At 49.6% G+C, this 25,881-nt stretch overlaps 1 protein-coding gene across 2 annotated transcripts in view; it reads left to right on the forward strand.

Annotated features, from left to right (window-relative positions):
* Nucleotides 1-16,712, forward strand: part of pemt (phosphatidylethanolamine N-methyltransferase) — a 116,108-nt gene extending 99,396 nt beyond the window's left edge. For both annotated transcript variants that reach the window (XM_017685953.2, XM_017685954.1), the window contains exon 7: nt 16,215-16,712. In XM_017685953.2, coding sequence (XP_017541442.1) covers nt 16,215-16,269 — 55 coding nt within the window. In that variant the 3' untranslated portion in view covers nt 16,270-16,712. The remainder of the gene's footprint in view (nt 1-16,214) is intronic.
* Nucleotides 16,713-25,881: the final 9,169 nt, after the last annotated feature.

Below are 25,881 nucleotides of genomic sequence, written 5' to 3' on the forward strand. Positions count from 1 at the left end.
GTTTAGCTTAATTTTGTTAAGAACCATTACACAAGCTTTATAAAACTGTGTCCCAGTTGTTTGACCCAAAACCATGCCACCAACATCAAGTGCCTGCAAAAGCTGGCCCTCACATTGACCGAGTTCAGGTGTGAGGCTCAGCTGTGGAAACAACCCCTCATCGTCATTACAGTTTTGTCTATGGTGTGGATGAAGCATGACACGCTCTTCTTCTGTCAGTGCTGCGTTCCATTTGCTCAGTAGCTGTGCCACAAACCGGGTGGATCTGATCTGTAGGCGTGCAGCTACTGGGTCCACATCCTTGAGATCAGGGCCTGCTAAGTCCACTAGATCTCCTAGAGTTGTCAGCCCATTGCAGCACAGTGTCCTTTCTATTGAAGGATTAGTTCCCCCTGTCACATCCAGACGCGCCCCTTTTATCAGAGGTTCTTTTAAAAGCCAGTATGTAGAGGTTGTGACCCTCTGCTGTTGTACTTTAAAGTAACTAATTACCCTAAATAGTCCATGATAAAAAGGTGGCAGATTTTTCAGTGGTAGCTTCTTTGGATCCATTAAAAACAAGTTTAAGTCCATGTTTAGATCGCCCAGCCTCCGGAGTAAAACACAAGCCAGGGGCCTCCACACCAGGTTCCCTGGTCCAGTAAGAAGTCCTTGAAGGAACTGGAGACGGAAAGCTGCAACTATGCTTGCCAGATGTATGAGTCCTTGTCCCCCCTCCACTTTGGACAAGAACAGCACACTCTGTGGGATCCAATGCAGCTTGTCCCAGAAGAAGTCCACCAGTGCAGCTACAGAGTCGACCTTTGACTTTTTCAAGGAGCCCTTCCCAGTTTCTTTGCTCCGTTTGCTGATCACCCAAAAACACCCCCAAGTACTTAAAACCTTTGCTGGCCCACTTCAACCCTTGTGGTAGTCTGGGTGCACCACTTAACCAGTTTCCCACCAACAGAGCCTCACTTTTGCTCCAATTAACCTTGGCAGAAGAAATTCTACCAAACCTGTTTACAGTGCTGATTAAGTTGTCAACGTCAGACTGAGTCTTAGCAATCACAATTACATCGTCAGCATAGGCAGATAGTAAAATCTTTGGGTTACAGTTTGGTACACTAAAACCAGAGAGAACGTGCCTTAATCTGTGTAAGAGAGGTTCTATTGCCAGTGCATACAACATGCCAGACAGACAACATCCCTGCCTTATCCCCCTCTGAACTTTAAAAGGAGCACTTAAACCACTGTTAACTTTCAGAATACTTTCAGCGTCACAATACAAAGCCATGATCTTGGCTATAAGACCTGGGCTGAATCCAAAAGCTGAGAGAGCTTTCCACAAATACTCATGCTCCACCCGGTCAAAAGTCTTTTCCTGATCCAAAGAAATAAGACCAGTATCTAAGCCCAGTAGTCTTGAGACGTCCAAAATATCTCGAATTAAAAAAAATTTGTTCAAAACTGACCTGCTTGGAATGCAGTAGGTCTGGTCAGGATGGATGACCTGTCCCATGACCTCCTTCAGTCTGACTGCCAGTACTTTTGAGAGCAACTTGTAATCACAGAAGAGCAACGAGACAGGTCTCCAGTTCTTGAGCTCATGAAGGTCACGCTTTTTAGGCAACAGGGTCAGCACAGCCCTTCTGCAACTTGACGGCAGTCTCCCCTTAGCGAGGCTGTCATTGAGAACTTCTAGCAAGTCCTCGCCAATCACCAGCCAAAAGGACTTATAAAATTCTACTGGGAGTCCATCAATACCCGGTGCTTTCCCACACTCCATACCCTGCAGAGCATCACTCAGCTCCACCAGGGAGAGCTGCCTCTCAAGGCCCAAAGCAGAGTCTTCCACAAGCTTCGGAAGACCGTCAAAGAAACCTTTTTCCAGCTCTGGTTGCTCACTGTATTCAGAGGTGTAGAGCTCTCCATAAAACTTAGCTGGATGACTACGAATCCCTGCAGGGTCTGAAAGTAGAGCTCCAGATTCAGACCGCAGGGCATGTATACACCTCCTTTGGCCATTCTTGCACTCCAGACTAAAGAAGAATTTGGACGGAGCATCCATCTGTGCCACTTTCTGAAAGCGTGACTGCACCAGAGCCCCCTGTGCTTTTACCCCAAGCAGATCAGCAAGTGCCACTTTTTTTAGTTTTGAGTGCCTCAATATCGGCTCGATTTCCTGTGGACATGTTTTGGAGTTCCACTATTTCTATCTCAAGACTCTTCATTGACCGGGCTATGTCTTTTGTGACGCTGTAAGTATACTGCTGACAGAGCTGTTTTATCTGGACCTTGCCAAAGTCCCACCATTGCTGTAAAGACTGAAAAGTAGTCTTAGTTGCTTGAAATCCACACCAAAAGTGTCTCTAAAATGTGCATCATCCACCAAGGATGTGTTAAATAGCCAATACGAACTCCTTGGCTTTATATGCCTCACACCCATTGTACAGTGGACTAAACTGTGGTCAGACAAGGCAACTGGTGAGATTTGGCAATGTCTAAAAACACTAAGATGATGCTTAAAACAGTAAAATCTGTCGAGTCTTGCTAGAGAGATACGGTTCTCGCTTGTATGTGCCCAGGTATACTGTTTTTGCTGATCATTTAGAAACCTCCAAATATCACAGAGCTCGTGTGTGTTGATCAGCTGGACCAGCCGTCTACGCAAAGCAGCGTACGGTTCTAAGTGATTCCTATCTGCACTGGACAGTTAAAATCGCCAGCTAAAACTAAATAATTAACACTGCTGCAGCCACCCAGCGTTTTACACAGAACATCTAAAAACAGCATCCTGTCCACCCCCACTGCGGGTGCATACACACACAGAAAGACAAAGGCGCAATGTTCAAAAATGGCACAAACTTTTAATATTCTACCCGCCATTATGTCCTCAACTTCAACTGACTGAGGAGCCCAGCTTTTAGTGAAGAGCAGTGCCACACCTCCACTTACAGAGCTTATGTGACTGAGAAAGGCCCTCCCGTCGTATTCCCTCACCCAGTCTACAGCGTTCCTCTCATCACTGTGTGTTTCTTGGACAAACATTACATCAGTATGTTTAAGTTTAAGCAACTCAAACAGTTGTGCTCTCTTATTAGCATCTCTGGCCCCATTGATATTTAATGTCGCCACCCTGATCTCATCCATGTTAAAAGGAGAATATATAAAGATGACACAGCCAGCACTCCACACCACAGAAACCTGAGGGGATGTTCACGCCATCTCACCGCTGTCATCAGTGAGCTGATGGTTTAGTTTGGCCACTATCTTCTTTAAGCGGAATATCTCCTGGTCAGTAAACCCCTCCTCCCCCGAGTTGTTCCGCAGATACTGTACTGACTGCACAAACCCAACGCGGTCAGGGAAGTGGTCTTCCACCCGCACCCCTTTAGCATGTTTCGTGCTCTCCAAAAAATCTCATCATTTTTAAGGTATAAATTTTCCCGGAGCTGCAAGACTGTGAACACGACGAGATGTTGGAGTCAGACGAGTCGTTCTCAGCGTTGTCTGTCTCAGCGGCCGCGGCATCGTCCAGCTGTCCTGCGGCGCCTGCAGCTTTCTTTATACTGCGGGTCTGATACTGACTGTGATGGGCTTTTTTCGTTTTAGTGACTGTGGTTTTAAACACGGTGTGTGAAGGGTCATCGAGCATGGTCTGGTGGCCGTCTAACACGAAATCAACTACATCAGTAACAGTGTCAACCAGCGGGTCAGTGTTGGTGTCTGTCATTATTCAGCTCTTCCTCAGTTCTGCACTCACTCTGCCCAGCGTCCTCGTCCACAGTCACACTGCACCCTGCCCCATCGCTCTCCTTACCTCTGCTGTCATGTTCGCCTCCCGCGGCTCCAGGCCTGCTTCCAGGCCCTGTCTCCTCCATTCCATCCCCGTCCCGGTCTCCTCCAGCCTAGGCGCTCGCCGCGCCGCTAGCCTCGGTGCGCAGAGCGGGGCCGGTCAGCCTCTCCGGGCAAGACCGGATAAGATGCCCATCTCCTCCACAGTCAAAACACTTCATACTCTCCGTGGTGGCAAATACCGTGTAATCGAAGTTATCGATTCTAAATTTAAAGGAAGCATTCAGTTCATCTGCGTTGTCTTTTAGGATCATGAAAACATGCCGCCTAAAAGACACGACATGCTTCAGCAGCGGAGATTTGCAGCCGAGGGGGACTTTCTTAATCGGGGACATAATCTGTCCGAACCGGGATAACTCGCGTGATAACGCATCGTCTCTGATAAATGGTGGGACGTTAGACAAAGTGACTCTTTTGGAGGGAGTGATGAGTGGAAGAACACTAGTAAACTGACCATCCAAGACTATACCGCGGTTAACAACGTCAGTGACCTTATCGACATCATTCAGAAACAGAACTATCGAGCCGTTCATTCTAGACGCTGACAGGATGCTGTCATGGCCCACAGCTTCACCCACCACGAGACTGCACTCTTCCACGGTGACATTAGTACCCGCAGCGATTTTAAACTAACCTCCTAAACCACCCAAACACCAGATTGTACTGTCACACACTAAAATGAAACCAGTAAGCAAAAGGCGATACGAAAGTAAGAGAGAAGAGTGGGGAAACACACAGACCAGTCTGTACGCGCTCTCACACTCACAGCTGCTCCACTCACTCAGAAAGAGAGAGAGAGACAGAGGGAGAAAGAGAGACAGGGAGAGAGAGGGAGAGGGAGAGAGAGAGAGAGAGAGAGAGAGAGATACACAGAGAGAGAGAGATACAGCGAGAGAGAGAGAGAGAAATACAGAGAGAAAGCAAAGTTCACCATCTAAAACCGAGCACACTGCCTCCCCGCAACACCACGCCACTTTAAAAGTCTCCAGGTCAGACATACACTTATAGTAGTTAAAATCAATCAGAATCCTTGATTTAACCAGCCTAGAGAAAGTCAGTACTACGTCTGAGTCGGCTGCCTGCGCTACATGATTTCTCCGACTCGTGTACACTGCCAGTTTGGCCTGACCAAGAATAAAATTAAGTAACTGACACTTGAACCTCTCCCTCTGGACATATTTACAACCAAGGATAAAGATATGAACAGTAAAAATCACATTAAAAGAAAGAAACACTGTCTTTAAAACATTAAAAAGGGGACGTAGCCTAAAACAGTGCATAAAAGCGTGAAACACCAGAAACAACAGGAGTGACCTCTGGATTTAAAACAGAAATAAACGAGTTAACAGAAACAATTCCATGTAAAACCCTCCACTGTAGATCTGCCACTCTTTTAGTTAATGGTGGTTTATACAGTGCTCTCCACTGTGGCTTCACCTCGTCAGCGAGACCCAGAGCATCTCGCCACGGCGTGTCGGTCCTGTTCTCCAGTCTCTTCCTATTAAAAAGCTTCACACAGGCTGAGTAAAGCAGCTTGCCAGAGACTGAACTCAGGTCCATTCTCAGCTCTTCTGCATGGTCCAGGAGGGGGCCCTGACACCCCTGCAGGTCAGGAACAATGGTAACCTTGGGGAAGGGGTCATCCTCATCAAGGCTGAGCACTCCTTCACCATAGTCCTTTCAGTCCTCGTTCCTCAGAGGACAGCACTGACCTCCAACACTGTAGGAGTTTGGCCACTAAACGCAAGGACCTCACCCCTAAGCGCACCGCCAGGTCCGCTACACGGTCCAGACGGGATCCTGCAACATCCACTAGATGACAGAGGGTAAAGATGTTGGAAGAAGCAAGAACCCTGGCCAGTGCGGGAGACGTTTTTCTTGATGCGTCCAACCGAGACCCATGAATTACAGGTTCCTCCAGAAGCCAGTGTAGCGAGGTGCTGCTCATTCCAGACATGCTAAAAAGTCCACGATAAAACACAGGCAGGCCATCAACGTCCAGTGTTTTAGCACTCATAAAAAACAGAGCTCTGTCCAGTCCCTATCGCCTAACAGTGCGTAAAATCCTGCATGCCACTTCTCTCCACACCACGTCTTTAGGGCCACTAAGGAGTCTCTGAATGAACTGGAGGCGAAAGGCAGCAGTCCTGCTGGCTAAGTGAACCAGCCCTTCTCCTCCTTCTTCTTTAGGTAGATAGAGGACAGCCTGTGGTAACCAGTGCAATTGGTCCCAAAAAAAGTCCACTAGCAGTGCCTACAGGTCAGCTAGAAGATTTGCTGGGGGATCTACACAAGCCAATTTGTACCATAAAAAGGAAGCAACAAGGTTATTAACAACGAGAACCCGTCCCCGATAAGACAGCTGAGGCACTAGCCAATTCCATCTGCTAAGTTGTCCTTTCACTTTCTCAACTTTCTCTGATGCCTCTGCGGACTTTAAAAGGAGCACACAAACCACCGTTAACTTGGAGTACACTCTCATTGTCACTATACAAAACCTTGATCATGGCTAAAAAACCTGGGTTGAAGCCAAAGTTCTCCAGAACTTTCCACAGATATCCATGCTCAACCTGGTCAAATGCCTTTTCCTGGTCTAAGAAAATAAGACCAGTCCTCAAACCCAATAGCCTGGAGACATCCAAAACATCCCGAATTAAGTAAACATTATCAAAGATAGACCTACCAGGCACACAGTATGTCTGGTCACGATGCACAACCTGCTCCATCACCTTCCCCAGTCTTGAGGCTAACACTTTTGAGAGCAGCTTGCAGTCTGTGCACAGCAATGCCACAGGGCACCAGTTCTTCAGCACCATCAGGTCTCCTTTTCTTGGCAGAGAGAGAGAGGGGGGGGGGGATGAAGAGAGAGAGAAAGAGGGGGGGGGGGTGGAGGGAGAGAGAAAGAGAGAGACACAAAGAGAGAGAGAGAGACAGGGAGAGAGAGTGGGAGAGGGAGAGAGAGACACAAAGAGGGAGTAAGAGAGGGAGAGACGGAGAGAGAGACACAGAGGAAGTAAGAGAGGGAGAGAGAGAGAGAGAGAGGGAGGGGGTGGTAGAGAGAGAGGGGGGGTAGAGAGAGAGAGGGAGAGAGACACAGAGGACGCATGAGAGAGAGAGAGAGACACAGAGAGACATAGAGAACACGAGAGAGAGAGAGACACACAGAGAGACATAGAGCATGCATGAGAGAGAGACACACAGAGACAGAGCACGCGTGAGAGAGAGAGAAACAGAGAGACATAGAGCAAGCCTGAGAGAGAGAAACAGAGAGACATAGAGCAAGCCTGAGAGAGAGAGACACAGAGAGACATAGAGCACGCATGAGAGAGGGAGAGAGAGTGGGAGAGGGAGAGAGAGACACAAAGAGGGAGTGAGAGAGATGGAGGGAGAGAGGGGGGGTAGAGAGAACAGAGAGATAGAGAGAGAGAGGGGGTAGAGAAGGAGGGATAGAGACAGACAGACACAGAGAGACAGAGCACACGTGAGACACAGAGGACGCATGAGAGAGAGAGAGAGAAAGAGACACACAGAGAGACATAGAGCACATGTGAGAGAGAGAGACACACAGAGAGACATAGAGCACGCGTGAGAGAGAGAGACAGACACAGAAAGACATAGAGCACGCGTGAGAGAGACACAGAGAGACAGAGTACGCGTGAGAGAGACACAGAGAGACAGAGTACGTGTGAGAGAAAGAGAGAGAGAGCACGCATTAGAGAGAGAGACAGACAGAAAGACATAGAGAATGCGTGAGAAAGAGAGAGAGACAGACACAGAGAGACATAGAGCATGCGAGAGACACAGAGAGACATAGAGCATGCGAGAGAGAGACACACAGAGAGACATAGAGCACGCATGAGAGAGAGAGACAGAGAGACACACAGAGACAGAGCATGTGTAAGAGAGACAGGGAGACATAGAGCACACGAGAGAGAGAGAGAATCAGAGAGCCACAGAGAGACATAGAGCACGCATGAGAGAGAGACACACAGAGACAGAGCACGCGTGAGAGAGAGAGAAACAGAGAGACATAGAGCAAGCCTGAGAGAGAGAAACAGAGAGACATAGAGCAAGCCTGAGAGAGAGAGACACAGAGAGACATAGAGCACGCATGAGAGAGGGAGAGAGAGTGGGAGGGGGTAGAGAAGGAGGGATAGAGACAGACAGACACAGAGAGACAGAGCACACGTGAGAGACACAGAGGACGCATGAGAGAGAGAGAGAGAGAGAGAGAGAGAGAGAGAGACACACAGAGAGACATAGAGCACATGTGAGAGAGAGAGACACACAGAGAGACATAGAGCATAGAGCGTGAGAGAGAGAGACAGACACAGAAAGACATAGAGCACGCGTGAGAGAGACACAGAGAGACAGAGTACGTGTGAGAGAAAGAGAGAGAGAGCACGCATTAGAGAGAGAGACAGACAGAAAGACATAGAGAATGCGTGAGAAAGAGAGAGAGACAGACACAGAGAGACATAGAGCATGCGAGAGAGAGACACAGAGAGACATAGAGCACGCATGAGAGAGAGAGACAGAGAGACACACAGAGACAGAGCATGTGTAAGAGAGACAGGGAGACATAGAGCACACGAGAGAGAGAGAGAATCAGAGAGCCACAGAGAGACATAGAGCACGCATGAGAGAGAGACACACAGAGACAGAGCACGCGTGAGAGAGAGAGAAACAGAGAGACATAGAGCAAGCCTGAGAGAGAGAAACAGAGAGACATAGAGCAAGCCTGAGAGAGAGAGACACAGAGAGACATAGAGCACGCATGAGAGAGGGAGAGAGAGTGGGAGGGGGTAGAGAAGGAGGGATAGAGACAGACAGACACAGAGAGACAGAGCACACGTGAGAGACACAGAGGACGCATGAGAGAGAGAGAGAGAGAGAGAGAAAGAGACACACAGAGAGACATAGAGCACATGTGAGAGAGAGAGACACACAGAGAGACATAGAGCATAGAGCGTGAGAGAGAGAGACAGACACAGAAAGACATAGAGCACGCGTGAGAGAGACACAGAGAGACAGAGTACGCGTGAGAGAGACACAGAGAGACAGAGTACGTGTGAGAGAAAGAGAGAGAGAGCACGCATTAGAGAGAGAGACAGACAGAAAGACATAGAGAATGCGTGAGAAAGAGAGAGAGACAGACACAGAGAGACATAGAGCATGCGAGAGAGAGACACAGAGAGACATAGAGCATGCGAGAGAGAGACACAGAGAGACATAGAGCATGCGAGAGAGAGACACACAGAGAGACATAGAGCACGCATGAGAGAGAGAGACAGAGAGACACACAAAGAGACAGAGCATGTGTAAGAGAGACAGGGAGACATAGAGCACGCGTGAGAGAGAGAGAAACAGAGAGCCACAGAGAGACATAGAGCATGCATGTGAGAGAGAGAGACACACAAAGAGACAGAGCACGCATAAGAGAGACAGGGAGATATAGAGCACGCGTGAGAGAGGGAGAAACAGAGAGACATAGAGAGAGAGAGTGGGAGAGGGAGAGAGAGACACAAAGAGGGAGTGAGAAAGAGGGGGGTAGAGAGAACAGAGAGATAGAGAGAGGGTGTAGAGAAGGAGAGAGAGAGAGAGACAGGGATAGAGAGACAGACAGGGGGAGAGAGGGAGAGAGAGACGGAGGGAGAGAGACAGACAGACACAGAGACAGAGCACACGTGAGAGAGAGTGAGAGACACAGAGGACGCGCGAGAGAGAGTGAAAGAGACACACAGAGAGACATAGAGCACACGTGAGAGACACACACAGAGACATAGAGCACGCGTGAGAGAGAGACACACAGAGACAGCACACGTGAGAGAGAGAGACAGACAAAGAGAAACATAGAGCATGCGTGAGGGAGAGAGAGACAGAGACATAGAGTATGCGTGAGGGAGAGAGAGACAGACAGAGAGACATACAGCACACATGAGAGAGAGACACAGAGAGACAGAGCACGCATGAGAGAGAGAGACACAGAGACATAGAGCACACGTGAGAGATAGACATAGAGCACGCGTGAGAGAAAGAGACAGAGCACGCGTAACAGAAAGAGAAAGAGAGAGAGACACAGAGAGATATAGAGCACGCGTGAGGGAGAAAGAGAGGCCGACAAAGAGAGACATAGAGCATGCGTGAGAGAGAGACACAGACAGAGCACGCGTGAGAGAGAGAGACACAGAGACATTGAGCATGCGAGAGAGAGAGACACAGAGACATTGAGCATGCGAGAGAGAGAGACATAGAGCACCATAGAGCACACATGAGAGAGAGACATAGAGCATGCGTGAGAGAAAGAGAGAGACACACAGAGAGACATAGAGCACGCGTGAGAGAGAGACAGACAAAGAGAGACATAGAGCATGCGTGAGAGAGAGAGACACAGAAACATTGAGCACGCGCGAGAGAGACACAGAGACATTGAGCACGCGAGAGAGAGAGACATAGAGCACCATAGAGCACACGTGAGAGAGAGAGAGAGAGAGAGAGAGAGACGTAGAGCATGCGTGAGAGAAAGAGAGAATGGAGAGAACGAAAGAAAGAAAGACAGAGAGAGACACACAGAGAGACATAGAGCACGCGTGACAGAAAGAGAGAGATATAGAGCACACTAGGGGAGAGAGAGAGGCAGAGAGACATAGAGCACGCGTGAGAGAGAGAGAGAGAGAGAGAGAGAGAGACGTAGAGCATGCGTGAGAGAAAGAGAGAATGGAGAGAACGAAAGAAAGAAAGACAGAGAGAGACACACAGAGAGACATAGAGCACGCGTGAGAGAAAGAGTGAACAAAGAAAGAGAGAGACAGAGACGTAGAGCATGCGTGAGAGAAAGAGAGAATGGAAAGAAAGAAAGAGAGAGACACAGAGAGACATAGATCACGCGTGAGAGAAAGAGAGCGAACAGAGAGAAAGACAGACATAGAGCACGCGTGAGAAAGAGAGAGAATACGAGTGAAAGAGACAGAGCAAGCGATAGAGAGAGAGAGAGACAGAGAGAGAGTGAGAGCGAGCCAGAGAGAGAGAGAGAACAGGGAGAAAGAGAGACAGATATAGAGTGTGCACGAGAGAGAGACAGAGGGAGAAATAAAGAGAGTGAGAAAGAGAGAGAAAAGATATAGAGTGTGCACGTAAGAGAGAGAGCGATAGAGACAGAGAGAAAGAAAGAACGAGAAAGAGAGAGAGAAAGGGAGACGGATATAGAGCGCGCGCCAGACAGAGACAGAGAGAGAAAGAAAACAGAGAGAAAGAAAGAGCGAGAGAGAGACAGATATAGATCGCGCACGCGAGACAGAGAGCAAGTGAGAGAAAAACAGAGCGAGACAGAGAGCAAGAGAAATATACAGTGGATATAAAAAGTCTACACACCCCTGTTCAAATGCCAGGTTTTTGTGATGTAAAAAAATGACAGCAAGACAAATCATTTCACAACTTTTTCCACCTTTAATGTGACCTATAACCTGTACAATGCAATTGAAAAACAGAAATCTTTGAGGGAGGTGAAGTAAAAATAAACAACTGAGATAATGTGGTTGCATAAGTGTGCACACCCTTTAATAACTTTGGGTGTGGCTGTGTTCAGCTGTTCTAGTAGGCTTGTCCTGACATTTTTGTAGCCACATCTTCCAGCACAAGCCATGGTCCGCAAAGAGCTGCCAGAGCATCAGAGGGATCTCATTATTCAAAGATATCAGTCAGGTGAAGGCTACAAAAGAATTTCCAAGTCATTAAATATACCATGGAACACAGTGAAGACTGTCATCATCAAGTGGAGAAAACATGGCACAATAGTGACATTACCAAGAACAGGACGGCCGTCCAAAATTGATGATAAGACAAGAAGAAAACTGGTCAGGGAGGCTGCCAAGAGGCCGACAGCAACACTGAAGGAGCTGCAAGAATTTCTGGCAAGTACTGGCTTGTGCAGTACATGTGACAACAATCTCCCGTCTTCTTCATATGTCTGGGCTATGGGCAAGACGGAAGCCTTATCTTTCAAAGAAAAACATCCAAGCCCAGCTTAATTTTGTAAAAAGACATCCAAACGCATGTGGGAAAATGTGTTATGGTCTGATGAAACCAAGGTTGAACTTGGACATAATTCCAAAAGGTATATTTGGTGCAAAAACAACACTGCTCATCACCAAAAGAACACCATACCTACAGCGAAGCATGGTGGTGGCAGCATCATGCTTTGGGGCTGTTTTTCTTCAGCTGGAACCAGGGCCTTAGTCAGAGTGGACGGAATTATGAACAGTTCCAAATACCAGTCAGTGTTGGCACAAAACCTTCGGCCTTCTGTTAGAAAGCTGAAGATGAAGAGGAACTTCATCTTTCAGCACCACAATGACCCAAAGCATACATCTAAATCAATAAAAGAATGGCTTCACCGGAATGAGATTAAGACTTTGGAATGGCCCAAGCAGAATCCCATCGAACATCTGTGGGGTGATCTGAAGAGAGAGAGAGACAAAGAAAGAGAGAGCGGGGGAGAGAGAGAGAGAGAGAGAGAGAGAGAGAGACAGCGTGCGCGCGCGAGAGAGAACAGACAGAGAAAGAGAGACAGATATAGAGCGTGTGCGAGAGAGAGACAGATATAGAGTATGTAAGTGAGACAGAGAGAGCAAGAGTGAGAAAGAGACAGATATAGAGCACGTGCCAGAGAGAGAACAGAGAGAAAGACAGATTCAGAGCGCGTGAGAGAGACAGCGAGTGAGAGAAACAGAGAGACAGAGTGAGAGACAGAGCAAGCGAGAGAGAGAACAGAGAGAAAGAGAGTGAGAGAGACAGATATAGAGCGTGCACATGCAAGAGAGAAAGAAACGGCGAGAGAACAGAGAAAGAGAAAGCGAGAGAGATATAGAGCACGCGCACATGAGAGAGAAAGAAAGAAAGAGACAGAGAGAGTGAGAGAGATAGAGAGAGCGAGCGAGAGGCAGAGAGCGAGAGAGAGAGACAGAGTGAGCAAGCAAGACAGAGAGAACAGAGAAATATGGAGTGAGCATGCAAGAGAGAGAGAGCGATAGAGACAGAGAAAGGGAGACGGATATAGAGCGCAAGAGAGACAGAGAGAGAGAACAGAGAGAAAGAAATAGAGCTAGAGAGGCAAAGAGAAAAAAGAGACAGATATAGAGCGCGTACCAGACAGAGAGAGAAAGAAAACAAAGAGAAAGACAGAAAGAGGGCGCGAGAGAGACAGATATAGATCACGCACGCGAGACAGAGAGCAAGTGAGAGAAAAAGAACGAGAGAGACAGAGCGAGAGAGAGAACAGAGAGAGAGACATATAGAGCACGCGTGCGCGAGAAAGAAAGAGAGCAGGGGGGAGAGAGAGCAAGAGAGAACAGAGAGATATCAGATAGATAACAGAGAGCGTGTGCAAGAGAGAGAAATGAGTGAGAAAGAGAAATAGAGAGATATAGAGCGTGCGAGAGAGAAAGAGAGACAGATAAAGAGCGTGCACGCGAGAGAGGCAGAGATAGACCGAGAGAGAAAGAAAGAGAAAGGGAGACAGATATAGAGCGTGTGCGTGAGAGAGAGACAGATATAGAGCGCGAGTGACAGAGAGACAGAGTTCAGAGAGAGAGAGTGAGTGAGTTAGAGAGACAGATGTAGAGGGTGTGCGTGAGAGAAAGAAAGAGAGCAAGAGAAACAGTAAGAGACCGAGTGAGCGAGTGAGAGACAGAGAGAAAGAAAGAGCGAGCGAGTGAGAGACAGAGAGAAAGAAAGAAAGAAAGAAAGAAAGAAAGAAAGAAAGAGCCAGAGAGAGAGAGCGAGCGAGTGAGAGACAGAAAGGAAAGAAAGAGCGAGAGAGAGAGAGAAAGAGAAAGTCAGCATAGTCTGGCTGTCGAGACACAGGAGATCCTGGCTGCCTCAGGGAAAAAAACATGCCCGCATCATGCGAACTGGATAAAACAGAGACAGAGCTGCACTTCCTGACCAAGTGCCCAAAATTCACTGAGATCCACAAAGAGTTCTTTACAAAAATTAACAACAAGCATCCTACATTTAACAGCCTGTCTAACACAGAGAAACTGCCGTATCTGCTAGGGGAGCACAGAGAGAGCAGCACGCAGCACTCTCACAGCTCAATACACCCTGACCTGCCACTGGAAGAGGGACAGTGAGTGACCATGTCTCATACACACACACACACACACACACACACAAATATACAAACACGGATACACATATATGTATTCATTGTTTTTATTTTGATTATATAGTGTCTTTTTAAATTGACAGCTCTATAATTTAGCGATTTTGCAGTGTTTAACATTTTAAAATCACCTTTTTTCTTTTTCTTCTAAAATTCCTAGAATCTAATGTGTTCACCTCTTAAATTGTTGATGTTTTGTTTAAAAAAAATTGTCAAGCTTTGGCAATACAAATGTAGCATATTTGTCATGCTAATAAAGTACCTTAAATTGTAATTGAAATTGAATTTACAGAATGAGAGCAAGAGAGAAAGAGAGAACAGACAGAAAAAGAAAGAGCGAGAGAGAGACAGAGAAAGAGACAGATATAGAGCAAGCGAGAGAGAGAGAGAACAGAGAGAGCTGCTATCGGTGGTGGATATGGCAGCTGTGCAGTACTTATCATGCAGATATGAGCAGCAACTTCATGCAATGTTCCCATCAACCATCATGGAGTAAAAATGTGTTTACAGTGGTGGTGATAGGAACCAGACATCCCCCTCTAAAAGAGAGAGAGACACAGAGAGAGACACAGAGAGAGAATGAAAGAAAGCGAGAGAGACAGAGAGCGAGCGTGCAAGAGAGAGAGAGAGAGAGAGAGACAGTGACAGAGAGAGAACAGAGAGAGAGAAAGAGCTGCTATAGGTGATGGATATGGCAGCTGTGCAGTACTTAATCATGCAGATATGAGCAGCAGCTTCATGCAATGTTCCCATCAACCATCATTTAGTAAAAATTTGTTCACTGTGGTGGTGATAGGAACCAGACCTCCCCCTCTAAAAGCTCCTCACAGAAAGTTCCAACATGAAATCATTATGAATTCACTGCCTGATGACTGAGATGCTGTTTTATGATAGTTTAGAGATTCTGGACGGAAATATATCATCACTGTTGGGAAAAAACCTTCTGTCTCTTTATTCCATTTTATTTTTTATTTTTTGTTATTTATTTTTTTACATAATTTGGAAAAATGGGTTTCAGAAAACAAAAACACTTTTTACATTAACTTCCATTATAAGTTTTTTTTCTCTGTGGAGACACTGAGTCACTTTTCTTGCTGATGACTGAGACCTGTTGGATGGAGTGTTTGTGCCTCATGTTTAGAGAAGAGAAGGAAAGTAGGAGGAAGTTCAGCCCACAGTCAGATCCAGAGTGAGACAGACAGCACATGGACTCTTCTCTGCTCCTCCTAAAGACACCGCGTGGGGACTGACAGATACGCGGACCCCCGTGTTCACTGTGTTGGGGGGAGAGCAGCTGAGACCTGAACGAGACCAACAACACAAAACAACAGCAGAGAGAAGCTCATTATCAGCCTGACCTCAGAACACAGATAGAGATGTACCATCACAGCTTCTTTCTCTCCCTCTCCCTCTCTCTTTCTGTCTCTCCCTCTCTTTCTGTATTTCTCTCTGTCTCTCTTTCTGTCTCTCTGTGTCTCTCTCTCTCTGTCTCTCACTCTGTCTCTCACTCGGTCTCACTCTGTCCCTCTCTCTCTCTCTCTCTCTCTCTCTCTCTCTCTCTCACATATCATCTCTGTCATGGAGGCAGTAGTGGCTTGTTTCCATGGTTACTGATTTGGGGTATTTTTGGTTCCTTTTAGCAGCGTAAAGTTTTGGTTCTAAAGCTGTACTGATACACAGGCTGGGGGCTGATCTAAACTGAGATAAAGTTCTATCAGTGAAAGTCCAGGTCTGTTTCTTTGGCTGTGAAGAGCAGAATTCACACTTTTTCTGGCAGGAGTCCCGTTACACTGAGTGGGCTGTGCCAGACTGCCTGTGTGTCGTGGTTGTGATGTCACAGTGTAGTTGTTTCTGACTAGTCTAACTCATATACAGGGTTTTTCTACTGTTGCAAACTTGACGCAATCAGAAAAGAAGCAACCTGTTTAGTTGTGTTTAGAACCGTTCTCATAAAGGTTCTATATAAAACTGAATCGTGTCCAAAAGATGCAAACAGGGAGTGAAGGATAGTCGACTTTTCATAAACGTCCTGTTATGACTGCTGTTTATTTCCTGTTAGCTGCATTAGCGACAGCAGTAAGTGTTGACCTTTGTGGAAAGTTCTGCGGGTCAGTGGTGCGATATGTTTGAGATGTGTGTGCCAGGAGCAGGCTGGTACAGAACGCTGGGATTTACAGCCTCCTCCCTCTGAGTGTTTATTCTGCTCAATTTGCAGGCCGTTCACTGAGGAAATCTACCGGCAGAGGAGCCAGCGCTGCAAGCACAAATAAGACTGGAGTGTGTTTGTTTAACAATCACACCAGACGCCCCCGTCCACCACCACCCCCCACCCAGCGGTGTCCAGCGATGTCCAGCGATACTGCTCATAAAGCAGCCTTCCACACCAGGAGGAGGAGACGGAGATCTGTATGTCTGAAAATCATCATCGCTCACCTTTATCCACTTTACAAGCAGCTGCTTTAAGTTGAACAACACCACAACCCTGTTAGACACGGTTAGACTCTCTTGTACGTCCAGCTGTAAGAAGGAACACTGATGATCACAGTGAGGAGAGGTCATTTATTTCTCTTCCTTAAAGAAATGTTCTCAGCTCAGTTTAGTTAGGACCTGTGGATTAAAGACTTCCAGATAAATGAGATTTCTGTGAGTGTTATTAAACGCCAGCTGGTCAAATGTGATAGAGATTGTTTGAATTAAACAAACACCATCACTGTCACATCTAAAACCTCATAACTCTTCATAAAATTATTTATACACCATTTTAAAACTGGAGCTGCACCCATCTCATATCAGGCATCACTAGGTACCTGCAGAAAATGCTGGATGAAGTATTGGAGGGAAAAGGATCTGATCCTGTAACAAATGTGGCCTGAAATACTGGGTGATTCAAGGTGTTCAAGAGTTCAAGGTGATTGATTTCACTTGTAAATCATTACAGATAAATGCAGTGAATTGTAAACGGTTTAAATGAGCATAAGGTTTATTATGTAACTACAAGATCTCAGTCTGAACCTCCTCCAGCTGTGCAGACAACATCAACACCACAGTCAAACTCACCCCATACTGGATTGTGTGTCGCAGTCAAGCACACTTTCCAGCACACCACCACACTCCTACCAGCACACCACCACATTCTTTCCAGCACACCACAACTCCTACTAGCACACCACCACACTCTTTCCAGCACACCACCACACTCTTTCCAGCACACCAATACACTCTTTCCAGCACACAACCAAACTCTTTCCAGCACACCACCACACTCCTTCCAGCACACCACTATACTCTTTCCAGCACACCACCACACTCCTACCAGCACACCATGAAACTCTTTCCAGCACACCATCAAACTCTTTCCAGCACACCACCACACTCCTACCAGCACACCACCACACTCTTTCCAGCACACCACCACACTCCTACCAGCACACCATGAAACTCTTTCCAGCACACCATCAAACTCTTTCCAGCACACCACCACACTCCTACCAGCACACCACCACTCTTTCCAGCACACCACCACACTCCTACCAGCACACCATGAAACTCCTTCCAGCACACCACCACACTCTTTCCAGCACACCACCACTCCTACTAGCAGACCACCACACTTTTTCCAGCAAACGACCACTCCTACTAGCACACCACCACACTCCTACTAGCACACCACCACTCCTACTAGCACACCACCACACTCTTTCCAGCACACCACTACACTCTTTCCAGATCACCACCAAACTCTTTCCAGCACACCACTACACTCTTTCCAGCACACCACCAAACTCTTTCCAGCACACCACCACACTCTTTCCAGGAGACAAACACTCTTACTAGCGCACCATCACACTGCTACCAGCACACCACCACACTCGTACCAGCACACCACCACACTCCTGCTAGCACACCACCACTCCTACTAGCACACCACCACACTCTTTCCAGCACACCACTACACTCTTTCCAACACACCACCAAACTCTTTCCAGCACACCACCAAACTCTTTCCAGCACACCACCACACTCTTTCCAGCAGACAAACACTCTTACTAGCACACCATCACACTCCTACCAGCACACCACCACACTCCTACCAGCACACCGCCATCCCTACTAGCACACCACCACACTCTTTCCAGCACACAACCACTCTTACTAGCACACCACCACACTCCTACCAGAACAAAACCACTCCTACCAGCACACCACCACTCCTACCAGCACACCACCACCCTCGTACCAGCACACCACCACCCTCGTACCAGCACACCACCACACCGCCACCCCTACTAGCACACCACCACACTCTTTCCAGCACACAACCACTCTTACTAGCACACCACCACACTCCTACCAGCACACCACCACTCCTACCAGCACACCACCAGTCCTACTAGCACACCACCACACTCTTTCCAGCACACCACCACTCCTACTAGCACACCACCACACTTCTACCAGCACACCACCACACTCTTTCCAGCACACCACCACTCTTACTAGCACACCATCACACTCCTACCAGCACACCACCACACTCGTACCAGCACACCAACACACTCCTACCAGCACACCACCACACTCTTTCCAGCACAACGCCACCCCTACTAGCACACCACCACACTCTTTCCAGCGCACCACTACACTCTTTCCAGCACACGACCAAACTCTTTCCAGCACACCACCAAACTTTCCAGCACACCACCAAACTCTTTCCAGCACACCATCACACTCCTACCAGCACACCACCACACTCGTACCAGCACACCACCACACTCGTACCAGCACACCACCACACTCCTACCAGCACACCACCACACTCTTTCCAGCACACCGCCACCCCTACTAGCACACCACCACACTCTTTCCAGCACACAACCACTCTTACTAGCACACCATCCCACTCCTACCAGCACACCATCCCACTCCTACCAGCACACCACCACACTCGTACCAGCACACCACCACACTCTTACCAGCACACCACCACACTCTTTCCAGGACACAACCACTCCTGCCAGCACACCACAACTCCTACTAGCACACCACTACACTCTTTCCAGCACACCACCACACTCTTTCCAGCACACAACCACTCTTAGTAGCACACCACTACACTCCTACCAGCACACCACCACTCCTACTAGCACACCACCACTCCTACTAGCACACCACCACTCTTTCCAGCACACCACCACACTCCTACCAACACACCACCAAACTCCTACTAGCACACCACCACACTCCTACCAGCACACCGCCACTCTTACTAGCACACCATCACACTCCTACCAGCACACCACCACTCTCGTACAAGCACACGACCACACTCTTTCCAGCACACAACCACTCCTACCAGCACACCACCACTCCTACTAGCTCACCACCACACTCCTACCAGCACACCACCACACTCCTCCCAACACACCACCACACTCTTTCCAGCACACCACCACTCTTACTAGCACACCATTACACTCCTTCCAGCACACCACCACGCTCGTACCAGCACACCACCACACTCCTACCAGCACACCACCACACTCTTTCCAGCACACCGCCACCACGACTAGCACACCACCGCACTCTTTCCAGCACACAAGCACTCCTACTAGCACACCACCACACTCTTTCCAGCACACAACCACTCTTACTAGCACACCACCACACTCCTACCAGCACACCACCACTCCTACCAGCACACCACCACCCCTACTAGCACACCAACACACTCTTTCCAGCACACCACCACTCCTACTAGCACACCACCACACTCTTTCCAGCACACCCCGACCCCTACTAGCACACCACCGCACTCTTTCCAGCACACAACCACTCCTACCAGCACACCACCACTCCTACTAGCACACCACCACACTCTTTCCAGCACACCACTACACTCTTTCCAGCACACCACCAAACTCTTACCAGCACACCACCACACTCTTTCCAGCACACAACCACTCTTAGTAGCACACCACTACACTCCTACCAGCACACAACCACTCCTACTAGCACACCACCACTCTTTTCAGCACACCACCACACTCCTACCAACACACCACCACACTCCTACTAGCACACCACCACACTCCTACCAGCACACCACCACTCTTACTAGCACACCATCACACTCCTACCAGCACACCACCACACTCTTTCCAGCACACAACCACTCCTACCAGCACACCACCACTCCTACTAGCACACCACCACACTCCTACTAGCACACCATTACACTCCTTCCAGCACACCACCACGCTCGTACCAACACACCACCACACTCCTACCAGCACACCACCACACTCTTTCCAGCACACCGCCACCCTTACTAGCACACCACCGCACTCTTTCCAGCACACAAGCACTCCTACTAGCACACCACCACACTCTTTCCAGCACACAACCACTCTTACTAGCACACCACCACACTCCTACCAGCACACCACCACTCCTACCAGCACACCACCACCCCTACTAGCACACCAACACACTCTTTCCAGCACACCATCACTCCTACTAGCACACCACCACACTCCTAATAGCACACCACCACACTCCTACCAGCACACCACCACTCTTACTAGCACACCATCACACTCCTACCAGCACACCACCACACTCGTACAAGCACACCAGCACACTCTTTCCAGCACACAACCACTCCTACCAGCACACCACCACTCCTACTAGCACACCACCACACTCCTACCAGCACACCACCACACTCCTACCAACACACCACCACACTCTTTCCAGCACACCGCCACCCCGACTAGCACACCACCACACTCTTTCCAGCACACAACCACTCTTGCTAGCACACCACCACACTCCTACCAGCACACCACCACTCCTACCAGCACACCACCACGCTCGTACCAACACACCACCACACTCCTACCAGCACACCACCACACTCTTTCCAGCACACCGCCACCCTTACTAGCACACCACCGCACTCTTTCCAGCACACAAGCACTCCTACTAGCACACCACCACACTCTTTCCAGCACACAACCACTCTTACTAGCACACCACCACACTCCTACCAGCACACCACCACTCCTACCAGCACACCACCACCCCTACTAGCACACCAACACACTCTTTCCAGCACACCATCACTCCTACTAGCACACCACCACACTCCTAATAGCACACCACCACACTCCTACCAGCACACCACCACTCTTACTAGCACACCATCACACTCCTACCAGCACACCACCACACTCGTACAAGCACACCACCACACTCTTTCCAGCACACAACCACTCCTACCAGCACACCACCACTCCTACTAGCACACCACCACACTCCTACCAGCACACCACCACACTCCTACCAGCACACCACCACACTCTTTCCAGCACACCGCCACCCCGACTAGCACACCACCACACTCTTTCCAGCACACAACCACTCTTGCTAGCACACCACCACACTCCTACCAGCACACCACCACTCCTACCAGCACACCACCACCCCTACTAGCACACCAACACACTCTTTCCAGCACACCACCACTCCTACTAGCACACCACCACACTCTTTCCAGCACACCACCACCCCTACTAGCACACCACCACACTCTTTCCAGCACACCACTACACTCTTTCCAGCACACGACCAAACTCTTTCCAGCACACCACCAAACTTTCCAGCACACCACCAAACTCTTTCCAGCACACCAGCACACTCGTACCAGCACACCACCACACTCCTACCAGCACACCACCACACTCTTTCCAGCACACCGCCACCCCTACTAGCACACCACCACACTCTTTCCAGCACACAACCACTCTTACTAGCACACCATCCCACTCCTACCAGCACACCATCACACTCCTACCAGCACACCACCACACTCGTACCAGCACACCACCACACTCCTAGCAGCACACCACCACACTCCTACCAGCACACCACCACACTCTTTCCAGCACACCCCGACCCCTACTCGCACACCACCGCACTCTTTCCAGCACACAACCACTCTTACTAGCACACCATCCCACTCCTACCAGCACACCATCCCACTCCTACCAGCACACCACCACACTCGTACCAGCACACCACCACACTCTTACCAGCACACCACCACACTCTTTCCAGGACACAACCACTCCTACCAGCACACCACAACTCCTACTAGCACACCACTACACTCTTTCCAGCACACCACCACACTCTTTCCAGCACACAACCACTCTTAGTAGCACACCACTACACTCCTACCAGCACACCACCACTCCTACTAGCACACAACCACTCCTACCAGCACACCACCACTCCTACTAGCACACCACCACACTCCTACCAGCACACCACCACACTCCTACCAACACACCACCACACTCTTTCCAGCACACCGCCACCCCGACTAGCACACCACCACACTCTTTCCAGCACACAACCACTCTTGCTAGCACACCACCACACTCCTACCAGCACACCACCACTCCTACCAGCACACCACCACGCTCGTACCAACACACCACCACACTCCTACCAGCACACCACCACACTCTTTCCAGCACACCGCCACCCTTACTAGCACACCACCGCACTCTTTCCAGCACACAAGCACTCCTACTAGTACACCACCACACTCTTTCCAGCACACAACCACTCTTACTAGCACACCACCACACTCCTACCAGCACACCACCACTCCTACCAGCACACCACCACCCCTACTAGCACACCAACACACTCCTACTAGCACACCACCACACTCCTACCAGCACACCACCACCCCTACTAGCACACCACCACACTCTTTCCAGCACACCACCACCCCTACTAGCACACCACCACACTCTTTCCAGCACACCACCACCCCTACTAGCACACCACCACACTCGTACCAGCACACCACCACACTCCTACCAGCACACCACCACACTCTTTCCAGCACGCCGCCACCCCTACTAGCACACCACCACACTCTTTCCAGCACACAACCACTCCTACCAGCACACCACCACACTCCTACCTAGCACACACCACACTCCTTACCAGCACACCACTACACTCTTACCAGCACACGACCAAACCTCTTACCAGCACACCGACCAACCTCGTACCAGCACACCACCTACACTCCTTCCTAGCACATCACCACACTCTTTCCAGCACACAGCCACCCTGACTAGCACACCACCAGCACTCTTCCAGCACACCAGCCACTCCTACTAGCACACCACCAGTCACTACTTCAGCACACAACCACTCTTACTAGCACACCACCACAGTCCTACTAGCACACCACCACTCCTACCAGCACACCACCACTCCTTACCAGCACACCACCACTCTTACTAGCACACCAACACACTCTTCCAGCACACCACCACTCCTCCTAGCACACCACCACACTCCTACCAGCACACCACCACCCCTACGAGCACACCACCACACTCTTTCCAGCACACCACCACCCCTACTAGCACACCACCACACTCTTTCCAGCACACCACTACACTCTTTCCAGCACACGACCAAACTCTTTCCAGCACACAACCAAACTTTCCAGCACACCACCAAACTCTTTCCAGCACACCACCACACTCGTACCAGCACAGCACCACACTCGTACCAGCACACCACCACACTCCTACCAGCACACCACCACACTCTTTCCAGCACACCGCCACCCCTACTAGCACACCACCACACTCTTTCCAGCACACAACCACTCTTACTAGCACACCATCCCACTCCTACCAGCACACCATCACACTCCTACCAGCACACCACCACACTCCTACCAGCACACCCCGACCCCTACTAGCACACCACCGCACTCTTTCCAGCACACAACCACTCCTACCAGCACACCACCACTCCTACTAGCACACCACCACACTCTTTCCAGCACACCACTACACTCTTTCCAGCACACCACCAAACTCTTTCCAGCACACCAGCACACTCTTTCCAGCACAAAACCACTCTTAGTAGCACACCACTACACTCCTACCAGCACACCACCACACTCCTACTAGCACACCACCACTCTTACTAGCACACCACCACACTCCTACCAGCACACCACCACTCTTACTAGCACACCATCACACTCCTACCAGCACACCACCACTCTCGTACAAGCACACGACCACACTCTTTCCAGCACACAACCACTCCTACCAGCACACCACCACTCCTACTAGCTCACCACCACACTCCTACCAGCACACCACCACACTCCTCCCAACACACCACCACACTCTTTCCAGCACACCACCACTCTTACTAGCACACCATTACACTCCTTCCAGCACACCACCACGCTCGTACCAGCACACCACCACACTCCTACCAGCACACCACCACACTCTTTCCAGCACACCGCCACCACGACTAGCACACCACCGCACTCTTTCCAGCACACAAGCACTCCTACTAGCACACCACCACACTCTTTCCAGCACACAACCACTCTTACTAGCACACCACCACACTCCTACCAGCACACCACCACTCCTACCAGCACACCACCACCCCTACTAGCACACCAACACACTCTTTCCAGCACACCACCACTCCTACTAGCACACCACCACACTCTTTCCAGCACACCCCGACCCCTACTAGCACACCACCGCACTCTTTCCAGCACACAACCACTCCTACCAGCACACCACCACTCCTACTAGCACACCACCACACTCTTTCCAGCACACCACTACACTCTTTCCAGCACACCACCAAACTCTTTCCAGCACACAACCACTCTTAGTAGCACACCACTACACTCCTACCAGCACACAACCACTCCTACTAGCACACCACCACTCTTTTCAGCACACCACCACACTCCTACCAACACACCACCACACTCCTACTAGCACACCACCACACTCCTACCAGCACACCACCACTCTTACTAGCACACCATCACACTCCTACCAGCACACCACCACACTCGTACAAGCACACCACCACACTCTTTCCAGCACACAACCACTCCTACCAGCACACCACCACTCCTACTAGCACACCACCACACTCCTACTAGCACACCATTACACTCCTTCCAGCACACCACCACGCTCGTACCAACACACCACCACACTCCTACCAGCACACCACCACACTCTTTCCAGCACACCGCCACCCTTACTAGCACACCACCGCACTCTTTCCAGCACACAAGCACTCCTACTAGCACACCACCACACTCTTTCCAGCACACAACCACTCTTACTAGCACACCACCACACTCATACCAGCACACCACCACTCCTACCAGCACACCACCACCCCTACTAGCACACCAACACACTCTTTCCAGCACACCATCACTCCTACTAGCACACCACCACACTCCTAATAGCACACCACCACACTCCTACCAGCACACCACCACTCTTACTAGCACACCATCACACTCCTACCAGCACACCACCACACTCGTACAAGCACACCAGCACACTCTTTCCAGCACACAACCACTCCTACCAGCACACCACCACTCCTACTAGCACACCACCACACTCCTACCAGCACACCACCACACTCCTACCAACACACCACCACACTCTTTCCAGCACACCGCCACCCCGACTAGCACACCACCACACTCTTTCCAGCACACAACCACTCTTGCTAGCACACCACCACACTCCTACCAGCACACCACCACTCCTACCAGCACACCACCACGCTCGTACCAGCACACCACCACACTCCTACCAGCACACCACCACACTCTTTCCAGCACACCGCCACCCTTACTAGCACACCACCGCACTCTTTCCAGCACACAAGCACTCCTACTAGCACACCACCACACTCTTTCCAGCACACAACCACTCTTACTAGCACACCACCACACTCCTACCAGCACACCACCACTCCTACCAGCACAC

Source organism: Pygocentrus nattereri, chromosome 13, assembly GCF_015220715.1.
Source record: "Pygocentrus nattereri isolate fPygNat1 chromosome 13, fPygNat1.pri, whole genome shotgun sequence".
Lineage (NCBI taxonomy): Eukaryota > Metazoa > Chordata > Actinopteri > Characiformes > Serrasalmidae > Pygocentrus > Pygocentrus nattereri.